This window comes from Plectropomus leopardus, chromosome 2 (genome assembly GCF_026936395.1).
Source record: "Plectropomus leopardus strain MGB_pleo_1.0 chromosome 2, ASM2693639v1, whole genome shotgun sequence".
Lineage (NCBI taxonomy): Eukaryota > Metazoa > Chordata > Actinopteri > Perciformes > Serranidae > Plectropomus > Plectropomus leopardus.
The window spans coordinates 27,424,898-27,443,852 of NC_142177.1; the positions used below are offsets into that span (position 1 = coordinate 27,424,898).

Genomic DNA, 18,955 nt, shown 5'->3' on the forward strand with positions numbered 1-18,955 from the left:
TCTGTAAAGAACAACAGGTAGAATAGCCAGCATAGGGTCATTTAAAATGCTTTTATTTTTACAGACAGAAAAAAGCATGGTTAATGAAATTGTTAAAAAAAATGAAGTGATGAATAGAATTTGTAAAAATATTTTTTGTTTGATATTGACAAATATTTGGGTAATTATTTATGTTATATTTTATATAATAATATTTATATTTAATAATTATATTTAATAATTACATTTGGTTTTTTAATGTTTCTGGAAGGCATAATAGTTATCCTAAAGTCTTCTTCATCTACTTTATCATTAAAGAAATCAAGTGCAAAATATACTATATGTATATATATCTTTAAGATAAACTGGATTATGTTATTGGGAAACTATGCATTGAGAAAATTCAACTATTTTAAAGAAAACACAAAATACCTATGTATATATATATATATATATATATATATATATATATATATATATGTGTGTGTGTGTGTATATGTATATTATATATATATATGTATATATATATATATATATATAATACATGACTAATTCAAAAGTTTTTATAACATTTGTTCCTAAAAATCCACAGTGAATCCATCCTGCTGCTGGGATAAAGAAAATACTTTTTTTTTTTTTTTGGATTAAAGGTATGCCAATTTTTCTTCAACTCATACTAAAGGTTTGATCTATTCTATGTCAAAACCAAAATTAGATTTCTAGTTTCAGGCCAGTTTGACCTCTGACCCCACCCGTATCACTGATAGGTGAGCTGCGCTCCGTTGAACCTGTAACCACGCCCACCCGTGCTGACGTCACGTCCTGAAGCGCACCTGCATCCTCACTGCAGCAAAGTGGAAACAAAGACATGATTTTCAGGTGGAGTTACGTTACTTTTAAAGCCGAATACAACATTTTTAAACCCCGTGGCTCACCTGAACGGGGCAGTCTGCAGCCATGCTAGCAGCTCAGTACTGAAATACAGCTGTGTTTTAAGCTAAATGCTAACAGAATGCTAACAAGCTGTCGATGAAAATGCTGACACGCTAATTGTGAGCAGGTTTTGGCCAATGTTTACCTGATTAATATGGATGTTGTATGTATTATATCGAGAGTATATTTAACCTGGGTACAATTTTATTTGTTATTATTTACTGTCGTTATGTGTAGATCTACTGTTGTTTACTAAAATAATCATTAATCATTATGCCCACCACAAAATCACCATGTTTTCTACTTGCTTCGTTTGTCCTCAAATAATTCAAAATAATACAAAACAAATGACATTAGAGAAGCTGTGTGTAGCATTTTGGGGGCATTTTTCCTGAGTAAGTATTTAAATGATTAACCCTTTGAAATCTGAGAAAATTGGCTCATCGGAAAAAGGCAATGAGGAACTTAGGAAGAAATGCTAAACAAAAGCAAAACAATTCCTTGGAAAAAAAGCTCAAGATAATTCCCTAAAAATGCAAGAAATGTAAGAAAAACAACAACAGCAAACAAGAAAATTACTTGAAAAAAGTGCTTCAGAATAATAATTTTATAATGTAATTTTCAATATATATTATTGGAATAGTAAATATCTTTTTCCCTGACTTATTTTTAATACATTTGTAAAACTACTACTTTCTTGCAATTTGCAAGACATGCCAGGTTGCTCATTTCACGTTTTTGAAAAAAATAAGAATAACAAAAACTGTTTGCTGAAAGTGCAAGGGTTTACATACCTGTGAAAGGCATATGAGCGCAGAACAGGAAAAATGATGTTGATCCAGGTTTCAAAGGGTTAACTAATTTATCAGAATTAACAATTCATTCCAGTGTCTCTTTCAATTGACTTACTGCGAATTTCAGCTGTGGTGTAAACGGCTTTGTTGTAGCTTTAAAATGTGAGCTAGTATTTTCTGACAACAAGAGATCAGGTTGAATATAAATCATCTGGATCAGACTGGATCGCTGGTTTCAAACTATACCGTTATTTGTCTTCCAGAGAAAGATAGCCGCCAGTGATGGGAGACAGAGTGGGAGGGAATGACAGCTGCTCATACATGACAATATACAGCCTCCAAAAAAACCCCTCGCTCTGCCTCTACTTCCTGTTCAAAGAGAATGGCATTAAAGCTGATGAAGACGGAGAGGAGATTTATTCTGCTGGGCATTAGTCTCCCAGACTTGAAAGTGAAGTTGTGTCTCCAGTGTTCTCTTTGTTTGTGAAATGATGGCATTCAGTTTGACCTTAGCAGATTTTAGTTGTGTTTGTGTGCAACATGTTGTTTGTTACTACATCTGACTTTGTGATTTTGATTGAGACCCTCCTTAGCCCGCTCGTAATGAAACGCATTTATTTCACAGTTTGTTTGAATGCTTTAAATGCATGTTTTTTATATCTTGTTGTTATCTTTTCACCTGCAGAGCCACCTGCTGAAGTCAGCCCACTGCCGAAGCCTTCCTCCCAGCCCCCGTGGCCCATTCAGCGTCCTGCCATTTCCTTTCAAAACAGGAGGATGTGATGCGAGGATGTGAGTGCTTCGGTCAGGTCCCCGATGTGCTCGCCTTGCAGAGCAGCGGTGTGAGAGATGGCTCCATGACAATGGGCTTCCTGGCAAAGTTTTTCTTTTTTTTTTTCCCTCATTGCTCGAGAGGAAATTGGGTATTTAAGCAGGCTTGCACGATGCACAGAGGTTAGATGTTGCAGAGATGGCTTCGATGTGATAATATGTTGGAATGTTTTGTCAGTGGCAGAGGTCTCCATGCCAACCGCTGCACAATGGGTACAATATAGCTAAGTGTGCCTCCAAGGCCTGAGAGGGTATTTTAAGACCTTGTAACGTGCTTATTTGATCCCATGAAACTGTTCATTTTTTACTACAACACCTTCATGTACCTTTTAGCTGCAGTGTGTGGAGGATGTTTTCACGCATGCCAGTAAATCACTGCTTCACCAGAGCTTTTGCAACACATCGTGCGGCAAGCAGGAGTTTGTAAGTTATTTTTTCAGCCAGTGTGAGCTAATTTTTATTTTATACTCAGCAGTTTTCTACAATTCCTTTTCAAGATGAAGCCTCTGGAAACCACCAGCTGTACCAGCCCTACTTTTCACTTTTTATTCAAACCCTCCACTTTCTCATCCTCCTTTTTTTCCCTCTCCTCAGCACTAGGGGAAGATGAAGCACTCAGGTTTGCTAGAATCTGTTTCCCAGCAGCGGCCCAAGCTTTAAGATGGATCGAGGGGATTTGCATGGGGTGGGGTGGAGAGAGTAAGAGATGTGAGGGAGAACAGGAGAGAGAGAGATGTTACTGCTGAGGCACGGCAAATGAGGGCTGGCAGAGAGGGGAGGAGGGAGAGGGAGGAGAGAAAAAGGGGGCATAGTCACACAGATCAGAAAACAACAGTCCCGTCCTGTGCCCAGGGGACGGGCGCTGCTGTCTACACACACTGAGACTGAAGGGGGAGGATTGACTTTTACCTGCTGTATACACCGCGCTCTCCCCCCCCGTCTCCCCTCTTCTTTGCTCTTCCCTTCAACCCAGCCTGTCTGGAGCCGCAGAGGACTGTCAGCCTGTACAGTCGAAGCACAAGATCAGAGTGCTGGCAGAGCAACTGTGCCTACAGCTCTGCTACCTGCTCTACCACCCTGAATTACTCTCACTCACACACCAAAATGCTCTCACAGGCACACATTCAGAGAACTTTCTCTCGCGCGCACGCACTCACATGCTGACAAGCAGGCAGGCAGGCAGGCACACCCCCTCCCATTATCTGTGCGGCGAGCAATTCTGCTCATATTGGTGTGAGCAGCGAGGGGCTGTACTTCACTCCTCAGCAGCAGCAGCAGCAGCGGCAGCAGCAGGACGGGTCCAGAGGAGAGCAGTCATCACCAGAGATCACACACCAGCTTCTACAACTGAAGGCAAGCCCTCTCCCCCTTCTTCTCCCTTTTCTCTTTTCTCTCTTCTCCTCTTTTTCCGTCTTCACATGACGCAGTGTTGCTGACCTTCCCTCATCCCCCTCCTCTTGTCTTTCTCCTCAGCGTGTGCCAGCGGGACAGCCATGGAGGACACTCTCACCTGCAGCCATGCCACCTTCTCCCAGGTGTTCGGGCGCCAGGGACAGCTCATGCAAGCCAGTGAGTAGCCCGCAATTACATCTCCTACCTCCTGATGAATCATTAGCCAGCTGCATGTCCCGCATGTCAGCGTAACTGATCTCCACCCTCAGCATTTCTTCCCGATCTCATGCTCAATCTTTTGCCATTTTAATTTAACTGCTGCTGAGAGGCACAACAAACCTCTTTTTAAGGTGCAAAAAAGATGTCAGAGCTTAAATGTTCCTGGGCTGCTGCTGCTGTGACAAAGCATGGAGTTTTTTTTAGGGAAAAAAAAAAACAAAAACGAGGTTATTTTTGGGAGGGATGTCAGAGATGTGCGTGCTTATGTAAAGGGCAAGAATATATCCATTGTGATTGTGGCTGATGTTTTTTTTTTTTTATGAATGCAAGTTGCAGAAGCTGATTGCATCCTTTAACTTGTGTGATGCTGTATTTTAAGGAGAGAGCTACAAAAGTACATCTTTTTCAAACAGTTTTCAGGATGAACTTGGGGCTGTGGCTCAGCTGTGTTTTCGATTGCATTCTGACAAAAGGGAGCTCTTTACAAGGACTTGGGCTGTTTTGTTGATTAGTTAATTTGTTAACAGAGCAGGCTGTTAGCAAAGCATGTTTCCAGTCATTTGATTGAATTTTAAAGCAGCATATCTAGATTTATTGGTAGTGTCAGGTGTCGAACCAATAAGACAGATTGCAGCTGAAATATATTCATAATGCAGGTGCGCAGTATTAGTGAGGTTGAGTCTGACAGGCTGAGATGCTCTCTGACTGATGTCTGAATTATTGAAAACTGAACCTATCAAGATATTCAGGGGCACAGGAACATTGAACACAACCTTGGAGTGCCGCAGATGCAGCTTACTTCAAGTGATATCTTATTATGTAATGCACATGGTCAGAATACTTATTTCCCTCAGGAGGAAAAAAAAGGAGCAGAGATTGACTTGCTTCCAGAATGAAAGTGTCCGCTGCATCCTCTCTCATCTGGCCTGGTATCTCTCTTCATAGAGTCGTGCTGTGAGAACTTAGTCAGCGCCTTTGAAGCCTCGCTCGGCCATAAATGCAGAGTGATTCTTCACACAGTGTTATGATGGATAATGAGGAGAGCCCAGGGCAGACATCAAAATAAAACTCCCTTTAGAGTTCCATCCCATACATTGACTTTGCAACATCAGTTTTAAGTTCCTGTGTTTCCCATCATTACCACCCGGAGAAAGAAGCGTCTGAGCAGAGTTTCAAAGAGAGTGTCATTAACAACAAACGGCCTAAGACATCACTTTGTGTAGGTAATAATGAAAACGCGTCAGTCATTTTCCCGAGTTGGAAGATTCAGACTCCTTTACACATGTTTGTTAATAGGCCGAGTTGCAGGATTTCATCTGTTGGGATTCATGTTCGCTTGTTTGATTTCTGGAGGTATTTGAGAAGATACACATGAGATCCGGCGCTGCTGATGTTCTCTGCTCCCTCTTTGCACAAGTGCAGCCTTTTTATAAATAATGCACTTTGTTTGAATGTATCAGTGGGCTTAATCCTGTGTTGATAAGGGCATATTACTGTTAGAGGGTTGCAAGGCCCTGATGAATATTCTGCTTCATGCAGGCAGAACGCTGGAAGCATCTTTACTCACTGAGTGGTTTTGGAGTGCTGCTGATCTGCTCTGTGTCTCTCTGGTTTCATGTTTTTATTGCGAGCAGCGAGGGCAACCTTCTCAGGTTTTATGTGCAAATAATATGTGCATACGAACACTGACACATATAATGCAAGTTATAGATACTGAAACATATTTTTATAACATATGCAGAATTTTTCATGTATAGCTGGCCTTGCGTTAATCTGAGTGCATGCCTGTTCCACAGTGCTGTACTGTGTGTGGGACTGGGTCAGTTTATCTGGAGGGCATCACTGTATAAAAGGGATGTAAAACAAGATGAGGGTGTGGCAGTGCTGAAGATTGGTATCACATCACACCTCACAGCCAATGGTGGATGAAGTATTCAGATCCTTTACCCTAAGTAAAAGTACTAATACCACCCACTGGAAGTACTCTGTTACAAATACAAGTCCTGCATTGAAAATGTGACTTAAGTAAAAGTATGTAAGTTCTATCAGGAAAATATACATGAAGTATTAAAAGTAAATGAACCCAGTGCAGAAATATCTTAAAATACAAACAAAACACACCAAAACCTTAAAATAAAAAAACGAAAAACAAAACACCTAAAAAAAGCCGCTCAAAATTATTAGTGAATAAAAAAAAACAAACTCAAAATGACACCCCCCCCAAAAAAAACACACCCTAGAAAAATGCTTAAAATTATAATAATAATCATAATATGATACTATCAAGACACATTGCCTGCAATTACCATGGTATCATGATACTGCCAGTCAGTGATACTTGATACACTACAAGACAATCTACGATACATCAAATATCTGTGTAATTTAAGAAAAAAAAACATACCCCTTAAAAGGCAAAAATCTGACTTATTTTTCGCTGCATTTTGGCATCAGTATTACAGAATTCAACAACTGAGATAAAACAAAAAGTGCAAAGAGTCTTAACTTTGTACGTCTTTAACCCACAGACATTATAGGCTGACTGACGGCTGTGATAGTGTGAGCCATTTTCCCCTCGATGAGATCAGGTGGCTCTGCACGTTCGTTGTTCTACCTGTGCACTTTGTTTTCATGACACAGTTCTTGCATATTGTGAGGACTTTATTGATTTTTATTGTTCCCTCTGTGTATTAAAAGTCGAAGTGGGTCCAGTTTGTTTTCCCTCACTGTCTGACTCTGCACTGGCCCTTTTAACTGCAAATTAGATAACTTTCGTTCACTTTAGGGCTGCAAGGAAAATAGGTGCTGTGCTATGAATATTGCTTTAACAAAATATTACTTGGTATAAGCAGATATTAAAGTGAACTCAGTTTTGTCTTTCTACTGCTTTCAGTATACTGCTGATACAGATGGCTTGTTGAATAAAACTATGGAAATTATTTTCAGTACTCTTAATTGACAGGTTTCCTATGGTCATAGAAAACCTGGAAAAATCATGGAATTTTACAATAATTTTCCAGGCCTGGAAAAGTCATTGAATTAGTAAAAATCATTGAAAGTTTAGGAAAAATAATGGAAATGTGTTGTGTCTCATAAATTAAATTATACCAGTGTAACATAACAGTGAATTGATTAAAAAAAAAAAAAAAGCCTGCGTGTTTGGAAGGCATCTTTCCTTTTACAGTGTTTGACAATTTTTATAAAATAAACTTAACAATTTGGGGAGTTTTTATCATAATAGATTTATAATTTAAAAAACATGTTTGAAAGCATGTTTTCTTAAATTATCATTTGTTTTTCTTTAACATTTTGGGGAGATTTTTTATAGAAAACTTAAAATTTTGGATGTTTTTTGTTGTCGTTGAATGAATTTTTGTAAGGCAAAAAAAAAGCCAAAATGATACCTTTTATCACAAAAACTGAAAAAAATAGTTGGATTTTCAAATTTGAGACATTCCTTGTACACATCATGAAGGACGCTGAAATTATGAATGAAAAGACTTCTGTGATTTAAAAACGGTCATGAAAAAGTTCTGAAATGATGTCCATGATAATCAGCGTATTAAACACGTTGAACATTTAACTGAACACAAAAGGCACCGGTAAAAAGAGAAAAACTTAAAAACCCTGACACTGTTTCAGTAACTCAGAAAATCCCAGGGTGCATTTTAGCAATGTTCCACAGTGTGCTACTCAAATAAAATGACATTGGGATGATGATAAAAAATGTATATTGTGCAGCCCTAGTTTACTTTACTCTTATGGGTTTAATGAACACAAGGAGTCATGAAGGACTCTGGTATGTCAAACTATCAGGGGAATCTATTTAGAGCGCCTTCATGTCTTAACAATTGCAGGAGGATGTAATACGACACACTCCAGTATCGATATTTGTCCCACCCCCTACAGGTTCATGGTATTTACAGATGAAGTCAAATCATCAAATGAAGTTATATTAAGTTTCAATAAAGTGCGCACAGCCTCCCAAATTACACTACTCCTCTTAACACTAGTTAACACACAACTCATTTCTAAAAATGCCGTTATCTTTGTTCATTCAGCCCTCTGAGTCTGTTTGTTTTATCATGAAAGGCTACATGAAAGTGTGATGCGATGTGTATACACTATCTGCCTCATGCAAATTCTGTTTGATTGGGCCACAGTGAATGGGTTAGTTGTCAGGATGGATGCACAAGCAAGAGGGGCAAATCTAACAGATATGCAAATCACAGTTCCAGTTAGGCCGCTGTTGTGTTATGATGCATCGAGCTGAAATTGGGTTTTATTCCAAGTGACTGTCATATTTGTACAGAAAAAAGCAATTCTTGTGAGACAGTGAAGTTATGATGAGAAGAACAAGAGCTGTTAGTACACAAACGCAGCGGCAGCATCTTCAAATTATAGATGTGTCCCATAATTTGCAGCCACTCTGAGATAAAAAACGTCCTCCTCCCTCAGTGCAGAGCAATAGAAGTGCTTAGACTAATACTTACATGGACAGCATATACTAAGCAAAACTATAGCAAGAGTGTCCTCTTGTCCAAACAGCATATTTTCATTTGTGCATCTTTGCAGCGGCTGTAATTTTGCCCTGGGCAACTGGCAAGTGAGAAGTGAGAACTACATGCATTATTCACGACATCTTGAGTGTGTTTGTGTTGCCTCCTCATCGCCGCTTGAATTCCCTCCTCTTTATCTTTGCTTTTAGTTTTACCAACATTTTGTCCTACTTCTTGGCCTTTAAACTGACTGCAGCAACAAAAAGTTCATAACAGCTACAAGAGAAAAAAGCCTTGTGTGCGCTGTCACTGTGTTTGCAGAAATCCCTGCATGCTCAGGCTCTGCTCCGTCTTGCCCTAACGGCCGTGCCCTGACAGTGCAGCGGTTTCAGTCACCTTTCTGCTCCACTGGACCAAAGTGATGTGCGGATCTGTGCAGTGTAAGGTTGTCCGCAGTGGAGCCTAGGAGCTCCACAGAGGAATATAACTCTGGATATCTTCATTCTCCCTCTGGTGTAGAGCCATCCTCACGTCTCTGCTCAGGGAGGTCAAGGTGCTGGCTTACAGCCAATGCTCTCGTCCCTATTAGACTTCAGGCCATCTTACCTAATAGTAATATAATTCAGAGACAGAAAGGCTCTTTAAAGTGCTTCTTTAATTGAGTCATTTTTAGTGCAGGTGTGTACTGAATCTAATCCCATAAGAGCTAACAGAATTTTTTGCCAGATATAATAAACTTTCCTCCTCCTGGTAAAAGCCCACACTGTAAAATCTGAGAAGTGGATTTTACTTAAAAAAAATCTTGAAAATTGATTGCCTTGAAAAATGTAAGTTAATATATTCTTAATTAATGTTTATTTATATGTAATTTTTCAGTTTACTGAAAATTTTAGCATATTTACTTAATTTTGTGAAGTTGTTGCAACTTAAAAAATGACAAGTGTAATTAAATCAATCTTTCTAAGTTTTAGCAACTTCAGTTAGCAGCTACATCTGTACAGCACAACATACTTTGTATTTTCTTACACGTTAAGAAAACAGAACTTACAGATCTTCTTTCCTCAATCAGTGGCAGTCTTTTTCTTGATCAAGTTAAGTCAGACTAACTTGGTTTAATGAAGTTGCAAACACTTAGAAAGAACAAGGTAATTTCACTTGTTTGAGTAAACTTAACTGGATATACAGTAACCATAGATTAATAGTTATATTTACTTTCCCTATTTCAAGGAAATTGGTTTCCAAAATTATTTTAAGTAAGATCAACTTGTCAGATTTTACAGTGCAGGCAGATATATCAGATATGCACATAATATCTGTTACCACTGCAGAATAAGTCCCTCACAATGGTTTATATATGCTTACTTACATTATTGATCTTAGTAACCCCAGCAGCACTGAAAATCACTCCATCAGAGTAGTTGCAGGCCTAATTTAGATCTCTCCCTCTCTCTTCTAATCCCCATATTGGATTTAAGAACCCCGGTAGAGCTGACAGTGGCGGACCTTGCCTGTCTGTCAGCCGGTACATCCTGACTCACAGCCACAGCCTAGGGCCAGTCAGACATATTCCTTAATTCTCCATAAGCTGCTGTAAATATTCGCTTTTCAGTTAAGGAGTAAATTATGTGTTGGTGCAATACATGTACGAGCTGTGTTTAATGTATAGCAGTGTGCAAATCGTATTGAATTGTGGTGTATAATTATGCTCATTTAGTTGCATTGTTCTACATGGCAGGGGATCACATGTATCTTCATTAGCACACTTTCCCTCAGGGTGATCAATAAATCGATGGGAGTTCACTGACTGCATTAGTTTGGTGTTTTCTCTCAGAATCAACGTGCTTGCTCTTTGACAAGAGATCAGCATCTTCTCCTTGACTGACACGAGTCTCCTCACTGACTGTGGATTCTGTATTGAGGAGCTGTTGAGCCTCATGAAGTCCTGAGCAGTTACTTACTGCATGACGAGACAGGTACTCTGCTGGAGCAGTATGATACAGCATTTGCTGCATGATGGAGCTCCTAACAGACTCTCACTGTGGGTTTTATGGTAGGAAAAGTACAACACAGTGAGGAAGGCAGCAATTCCCAGAAATGGACCGTTACCACAGCTTTCCTTTCTCATGCATGTTTGATATTATTGCATTTTATAATTAGTTTTTTGATTTTCCTGTTGGTGTTTTATCAGTCAGGAGAGACTTTTCACATGGATTTTACTGGCACAGGTCTTTGTCTAAATACAGTCACTCTTTCATCAGGTTAAAGGTTCAGTATGTAGGATTTAGAGTAATATATTTGCAGAAGTGGAATTAATATACAGTAGGAGTGCCCCTTGAAAGTCGGAGACCCTCAAGTCAACTGAGAAAGCCTCGAGTCGAGCAGTGTTTTTTTCTGTGAAGTATGCTTCTGGGAATTATTTGGTCCCCGGATTTTTCTGCGGAGTGAGTGCTCTTGACTTTCATGCTACTCTTTGCATCCGTGGACATGCAGGCGATGGCACAGAGAGAGATTCATGGTAACGTAAGGTGAAGAAGGGGTGAATTTGCAGCTCACAGCAAGTTATTACTACAGTCTTTGGCAAAAAAGGTTGTCGCACATTTGAAACCCATTGTTGATGCTGTTTGCTCATTTACCGTATCACATGAATGCTGCTGTCACGCTGAACAGGCTTTAAAAGCTTTGAATGGAAAACAAAACGACTTGTTGAATGTTTGTATTGAACAGACGAAGCTGATTCAACTGCCATAATTCTGGGTTCAGGTACAGCACTTACATACAGTATTAAGTATTTATTCTTTAGTGTATAATCACCCGAAAATCTTTCTTTACCTCAAAATGAGCCATGTATATGTACAGTACACTTCCACAGTAGCCCTGAGCGGACAAACCAAATACTGGGGTTCACTGGCGTTGTTGTGTCAGCAGCTGTAGTTAGCAGCCCCTTTGCAACAACAACGTCAGAAAAACACTGATTTTTGAGACTGCTTTATTCTGTGTTTTAATCACAAAGTCCATTTTTGTCTTTTTTTTGGGAGAGGTGCTGGTCTTGCAGCCCATCTGCTACGTGCTAAACAGCATCAGAGAAACCCCAATTTGTTCTGCGAAACTGCTTAATTCAGTGTTTTTTACCAGTTTAAATCAGTGGGTCCATCTGTTATAGAAAGGAGGAGACCTTTGTGCATAATTTGGCTCCCGGTGAAAACCCCCTGAACAATAAACACTGAAGCTATTCTAATCAGAAGTTTCAGCTGGTTGCACTCTGCAGTCCTCACTGTTAGATGCCATGAAATCCATCAACAATTGATACACTGATCCTGTGAGGTGAGATATCCGTTTTACTGCATCTCCAAATCATCCTGGAAATACAGGTCATAAAGTCATTAACTTCCACACGTACTCTTATTTGTCAATTTAAATCTTACATGAATTAGCTTATGGTTCCTCGTCTGATATGTGTTATGTATTGATATGCAGAGTAAATAAAAGCTTTTTAGGGACAGAGATGCACAGGACGGTGACATGAACACAATAGGATTGTGAATGTGTGTTGACAGAATATGGAGCTGGGGAACGTAGACACGCTCCGCTCATACAGCAGAAAAACAGACAGCACAAGATGTGACAGGAGAGGTCAAGAAGCCGTTGTTCTACAGCCGAACCAGCAGCTCTGTGCGTCTGTGCTCAGACACAGTGGTACTTCGAGTGAAATGATTGCATCAACAGGGTAACATGCTTCCAATGACAATGCTAACATGCTGATATCGATCAGATACAATTTTTACAACGTTCTCCATCTGAGTTTATTGCGTGGAATTGCTGATTAGCACCAAACAAAAAGTACAGCTGTGGCTGATGGGAACTCACAACATGTTTGGTGCAACCCAAATATTCAGTCAGATATAGCTTAAATAATTACCTCACATTCACTATACCAACCTTTCCTCATCCCTGTGCCTCTTTTTTATGTGTGTACATTTTCCTGAATTTATTGATATTTGGACTTTGCTTACGTTCTAATTCGAACCCCACAAATTGAAATACACATTCTCTTCATAGTTTAAAAAGTTGAACTATTTCTTAAATAATAATCCTCCGCTCTGACTGGGAGCATTTTCTTTGAATGGTACCTGTTAGTAAAATTATTTCTTGCTTTGTATATTATTCACACCATCTTCAGTTGAACATGAGCCATAATGAGCATTTGACTGAAAACAGCATCTTTGTTTGTTCCCGGTATCCTAAATTGCTAACATTATCACTTTTCCGTGTGTTAGTTTCAAATAGAATTACCTTTGTCTCTTCAAATTTAATTATTAACAATTTGTTTGTTTATGTCAGATTACTGTTTTACTTTATCCATTTATTTTGTGACTCTCTCCAAAAGCTGTTGCAAATTATTCCCTACCAGAAAAATAGATAGATAAATGAATAAATATTACTGTCGTCTCTAAATAAAACAAACTGGATATATCATTTCTTCACATAATGAACAGTTTTCGGCCTGCCTTAAACTGACCCCTGAGGAATGACCAGTATCATCCATGCATGTTGATCTATTGAGTATACCTGTAATATATCTTCACAAATTGTTATTGTTTACTTGACTAAATCTCACCACAAAGTCCATTTAGTAGCTTTGCTGAAGCTTTATTCCTCAGCAGATGAAGTTTGCCCAGTTTTCTAGAGATATTTTTGTCAATTACTGCTTCCAAGATGAAGAGTAAACTTTCAATCTCACCATACTGTATTTATTTATGTTTCATATTTCCAAACACGGAGCACAACATAACGCTTCACTTTCTTTTGCAAAACTAATTTCGACCTGACAGTCGCTGCATCCCTCGCTGTCCCCCAAAAGGCAATTTGTTGCTGCGGCACACCACCAAACTCAGTGTGTTTTATTGTGTCTCCTAGGTTTATTGAAGATGAATTGCTTTGCTGTTTCTAACGCATTTCATACGTTGCTGCATTGTTTCACAGGGTTGTAGTAATTTTTCGCACTTTGAACTGTTGTGCCTCGCCTTTCTCTTAATCTCCCTCCCTTTCTTTCCCTATCTATCTCTGACACACACACACTTATAGAAAAGAGAGGTTATTGCACAATTTTAAGTGGATGCACATAAGCTGAATACTGTGCGCTCAGCGAACACATCTCCCGGATTTAATAGTCACTCATCTCCACCACTTTAAAGCAGCTAAATTTGTCACTGCTCGATCTGCTGCTGTGTACACTGCTGAGCCGCCAGGAGAGTTTTGAAGGTATGAACAACAGCAGCATTCACAGGGGGGCTAATCCTGCTCATCTTGACGTCTGTGTGTTTACGAGTGTGTATCTGTGGGGTTTGTGTAATGAATGTGCAGTTTAAATTAAGTAAGTTTCCTGCCAGTGTAAAAACACAGTTTCTTATCTCAGTCATGTGCAGGACAGAAAAACAAAAGAATTCATACACCTTGAGAGCAGCTTCCAGTGTGCCGCTCCTGTCCCCGCCGTGTTTTCTGCGTCATTGAACCCTCTGCTTGAGCGTCTGCTGACTTCGCATATCTGCCTCGCTGTGCCCAGCACTGCTGGCCTCTTTTTCCCTCTCTGCCCGCCATAAACCCCTTAGTTACACTGTTCAGCCCTCTGCAGACACACGCTGAGTTGTTTCCCAAAACAACAGTGTTCATCTCACAATACAACACAGAACAGACGGAGAGTGAGAGAGTGGAGGAGGAGGAGGAGGAAGAGGAGAGCGAGGCTGGGACAAGATAACAGTCAACACAGAAATTGAAAACTTTCAGAGAACTTAACATTCGTAGAAAATAAAATTCAAAGTCTAATCTCCAAATCTGTCACCTTACCGCAGCTAACATAAGGTACCTGAGCTGAAAAGTGTTAAAGCTTTGTTATACAGCTCAGCATGACTGTAAATACTATCCTATTCCATCAGACATCCCACTTCTCATCCCTCGCTGCACTACAGCACTGTGATGCAGAAAGCAATCCTGAGGAGAATCTGCTGTGCTCCGAGTCTGTATAAATTTGCATCAGTAGTTAGTGCTGGCGCTCCTGTGGTGATGAAATATAGCCTATTCTCCCGGGTGCTTCTCCTTAACATGCAGGGCACGCCGCGCTCGGATGGGAGTGACAGTTCACACTGTCTGTACGTCAGTGTTGCAATGAGAGAATGAGAGTTTCACTTGGATTGACTGTCTGCATGGGACCAGAAAATATTAACAGATAGCAGGAGCATTTATCTTTTATTCAATCAGGGCCATTTGTTTCCATTAAATATATAGAATATTTATAGAGAGAAATATAGACCCTATATATTTGTGATTCTTAAAGGTTATTTCTGTAAATTATCGTTAAGAAAGAGCAGCACACGTTTTGTTTAAGTGCATAAACTTCAGTGATGTTTTGACAGCATGAAAGCTAATGAGCACAGCTACGTTTGAACCTACGCACTATAAATCACATAAGCTTGCCAGCTGAGAGGCTCCACTGTATGTGCTACCAATTTATACCACAAAGGGAGGAATATACTTAATGCCAAGAGTTTCTTAAGATGTCTACAGAGTGTGCATGTCAGAGAGAAGTTGAATTAAATTCAAATTGAAAGATCACAGGGGGACTGAATCAGCCCGAGCTTGTGATAAACAACTCTTCATAAGAAAAGGCTCATTGTGAAATACACTGAAGGGACTCCATCATTCTGTAGGAATGAGTTTACATGGACGTTTGGAAATTAGTGTCTGTCTTTATGTCCAACCAGGCAACCACCACTGTGTTATCAGGCTCAATGCCTGCTTTGTACTCATGCCCCCTGGTAATGCGGCTTAATGCGGGTATAGAGTCACTAGTTTGTCATATTACATTACATTAGCTGCTAGTTTTGTTTGAGGATTTGTTATTGGAGCCAAACTCACCGGAGCCAACACCTCACCGAGGTCCAATGTCAAACACTTAATGCTCTTATAAATGTCTCTGGTGATTTCTAAGGAAATCTGCAGCGCTGTGATGATGCCTCTTTTAGCTTCTTGAGTACCATTTCAGACTAAAGCAAAGCCTTTATAATCACTGGCGTGAATGAAAAACCATACTCATTTAAACCTTCAGTGCATTACAGCATCTATTGAGTGCAGTTTCAGTGCCCCGCAGTTTTCACCTTTGTTTTTTTAGCTACAAGAATACACTTCGTGTAGGAGTGTCGTGATTTAATAGTGGCAATAATCTTGATTTTAAAAAATGAAATATTGATATCATGTTAATTATCCCGTGCCTCTTAAATAACATCCATTTCTTTCCTTTCTCCATTTGTGTCCTTCCCCTAATGTCATCTGGTTGCCTCACTGGGACCGACCTAGCTGCCGACCCAGAAAGCCTTCCCCCCTTGCTGGGTGTCCCTGCTTCTTTGATAATTTACATTTTGCCTCTTCCACTTCCAACTCTATCTGCTTATTGAGTGTGTTCAAAGTTTTCACTTAATCCTCATTTCCTCTGCACAAAAAAACGCTAAAAACATTTACACCAGGGTCATATGACTCTGCAGTAGTCACAGGTATTTATCAGCTCTAGCTCTGATCAGCATTGACGAAACACAACACCCGTGTGAACGTGTTAATTTCAGCTCCATAACTGGCGAGATGCAATGATACAGCGACACTAATTATCGTCCGTCTCCACCTAAGCAACACTAAAACATTGATGTGACATTGACTAATTAGACTGCACAGAGTTTGAAAGAGAGACTGAATAAGTAAGAGATAAATAAAGAGAAGTAACCACCATACATTTTTGAACTGTTTACCTGTTCTCTTACCTAACTGTGACCTCAAATGGACATGCGAAAACAACCCACACACACACACACACACACACACAGAAAGGCATACTCGTCTGCTGCAGTGCCGTGTACACAGCTCTGCTCTACTGGTAACAGTCTATAGACTATTTTTAGTGGGTTTACCTGTGTTTAAAAAACCTTCACCTCAAGTTTTTTTTATTAGTGCAGATGTCAGATAATGTGACAGCATATAACAAAATGAAACAAGACAATGAAACAAACAGAAAATAATATAAAGTTCAATCAGGAGAGACAGGAGAATGAATTCACATTAATTGTTTATTACAGATTACAGGTGTATTACAGATTAACAGACATGTGATGATTAAGATTTGACAGAAAGACTTTGGTGCTTAGACTCTCCAGGGAAATTTTGTATTTGAGGGGCATCTACTCTGAGCAGCAGCAAGATAAATCCCACCATGGAGTCCAGACGCTGGTGGTAGTGGTGGCTGGTGACTCTGCTGAGACTGATTAGTCTGTGAAGACCAGGCAGTGATCGGGAGGTGGAGGATGTGTACAGCTGCAGCATAAATGCACTAAAGACAGAAAGAGAATCATTTTTGAAAGACAGAATCAAAATGATAGGGTGTGCGAATGAAGGTGTGTCGCTGTGCTCTTGGTTAAATGTGATAGACTGACAGCCGCTGACAATAAAAGCAAGAAATTACAACTGATCATGTGAGCAGTGAAAGGCAGATGTTATGAGAAATGAATTACAGACCTTAGCATGCAAAAGTATACTTCCCGAGTGAACTTTAGCTAGAGCTTCATTAACATGAAAATCGAATTTTTGGTAATCAAGCTGAAGTCAAGAAAGGAATTGTGTATTAATTGCACACAGTCCAGATTCTCTCAGACAGCTGTGCAGCTCATTTTGTGATTACACCTGTAAAATGATGACACTGCATATCTCTTAAGCTTTTCTTGTTGTTCACAGTCAGATACATTCATTAAAGCTGCAACTAGCGATTTTTTTTTATTGTTTTAATGTGCTTATTATCGCCTCAATTCATTGACCTCATAGTCGGTCTACACTGATCAGCAAAATAATTAAAACCACTGTCTGGTTAAGGCAATAACAGTCATTGTCTTGTTATAATGCAATCTTCTGCTGGAAAATCTTGAGTCCCGGTATTCATGTTGATGCCACTTGACGCGCACCACCCACCCAAACGCTATTCCAGACCAAGACAGAGAAGGAGCTCAAGGCATCAACCTGGCCTCCAAATTTAAAGATCCGAATCTAATTGAGCATCCTTGTGACCTATTACTACCCCAGAAGTCCTGTGCTCATGCCTCGACATGTCAGAGGCTCCACAGTGGATTAGACTTGGCTCTGACCTGTCACGGCGTGGACACAGGACCTTTGGGTTGTCCTGTGGAGTCTGGCACAAGTGTGTTGGTGGTGGATCCTTTAAACCCTGTGGGTTTTGAGGTGGGATACCAGCAAATCCATTGAGTGATCAGTAGGATTAGGATCTTGGGAATTTTGAGGCCAGGTCGATGTCTTGAGCTCTTGGTCATGTTCCTCCATCCTTGAGCAGTTTTTGCGGTGTGCCATGGTGCATTGTCTTTCTCTGGGTGGCCGCTGTCATTGGGGAGGGCTGTTTCTGTGGTGGGGTGTACTTGTTCCTCAACAATGTTTGTGTGGTGTGTGTCAGATGGCAGTCACATAAATGCAGGGACCCAAAGCTTCTCAGCAGAACATTGTATCATAACAACATGATCGATGTTATTCACTTCACCTGTCAGTGGTTTCAAGTCAGTTCAGTTTTATTGATACAGGCTGTTATCACAAATCACAATTTTCCTCAGAGTACTTAGTGCATATGACATCCCTATGTCCTCGGACCCTCACAATGGATCAGGAAAAACTCCCTCAAAAAAACCTTAAAGGGGGTAAAAATGGTTGAAACCTCAAGAGGAGCAACTGAGGTGGGATCCCTCTTCCAGGACAGACAGACATGCAGTAAATGTGTTTATGTTGTGGCTGATCAGTGTATAAAATACCTTAAAACTGATAAAAATGGACATCATATTTGTCTTCAGATGCCTGTTTTTTGCCCAACAGTCCCCAAACCCCCAAAATCCAAAAATATTCAGCCACAGAAAAATGAATGGAACCTAACTTCAGTATGCAGAGTTCAAATCCTTTGTCATGAATTTTTCATGATATTTTGTCTACTGTCTCGTGTTTTAGTTGTACATGTGGACAGAGCTGAGATCAGAGACCTTGAACACACACTATACATCAGAGGCAGAGGCTCCGTCCCGGTTCACAACCGCATCCGAACAGCAATTATGTCAAGTGGTTTTTGAATCACAACTCTGATGTCATCTTGGTCTGAGCTGTCCTCCACAGACGTGTACTTGGAGAGACATGCTCTGCATCATTAAACAGCGCTCAGCGCTCTCCTCTCCAGCACAGTTTGGAGCGTTTGATGTGTGAGGGAAGTGGGAAAAAGCTCACGAAATATGG

At 40.0% G+C, this 18,955-nt stretch overlaps 1 protein-coding gene across 1 annotated transcript in view; it reads left to right on the forward strand.

Moving 5' to 3' along the window:
- Positions 1 to 777: 777 nt before the first annotated feature.
- kaznb (kazrin, periplakin interacting protein b) overlaps positions 778 to 18,955 on the forward strand; it is a 160,281-nt gene continuing 142,103 nt past the window's right edge. The window contains exons 1-3 of the mRNA XM_042506826.2: positions 778 to 858; positions 2,392 to 3,890; positions 4,011 to 4,106. Coding sequence (XP_042362760.2) covers positions 3,695 to 3,890; positions 4,011 to 4,106 — 292 coding nt within the window. The 5' untranslated portion in view covers positions 778 to 858; positions 2,392 to 3,694. The remainder of the gene's footprint in view (positions 859 to 2,391; positions 3,891 to 4,010; positions 4,107 to 18,955) is intronic.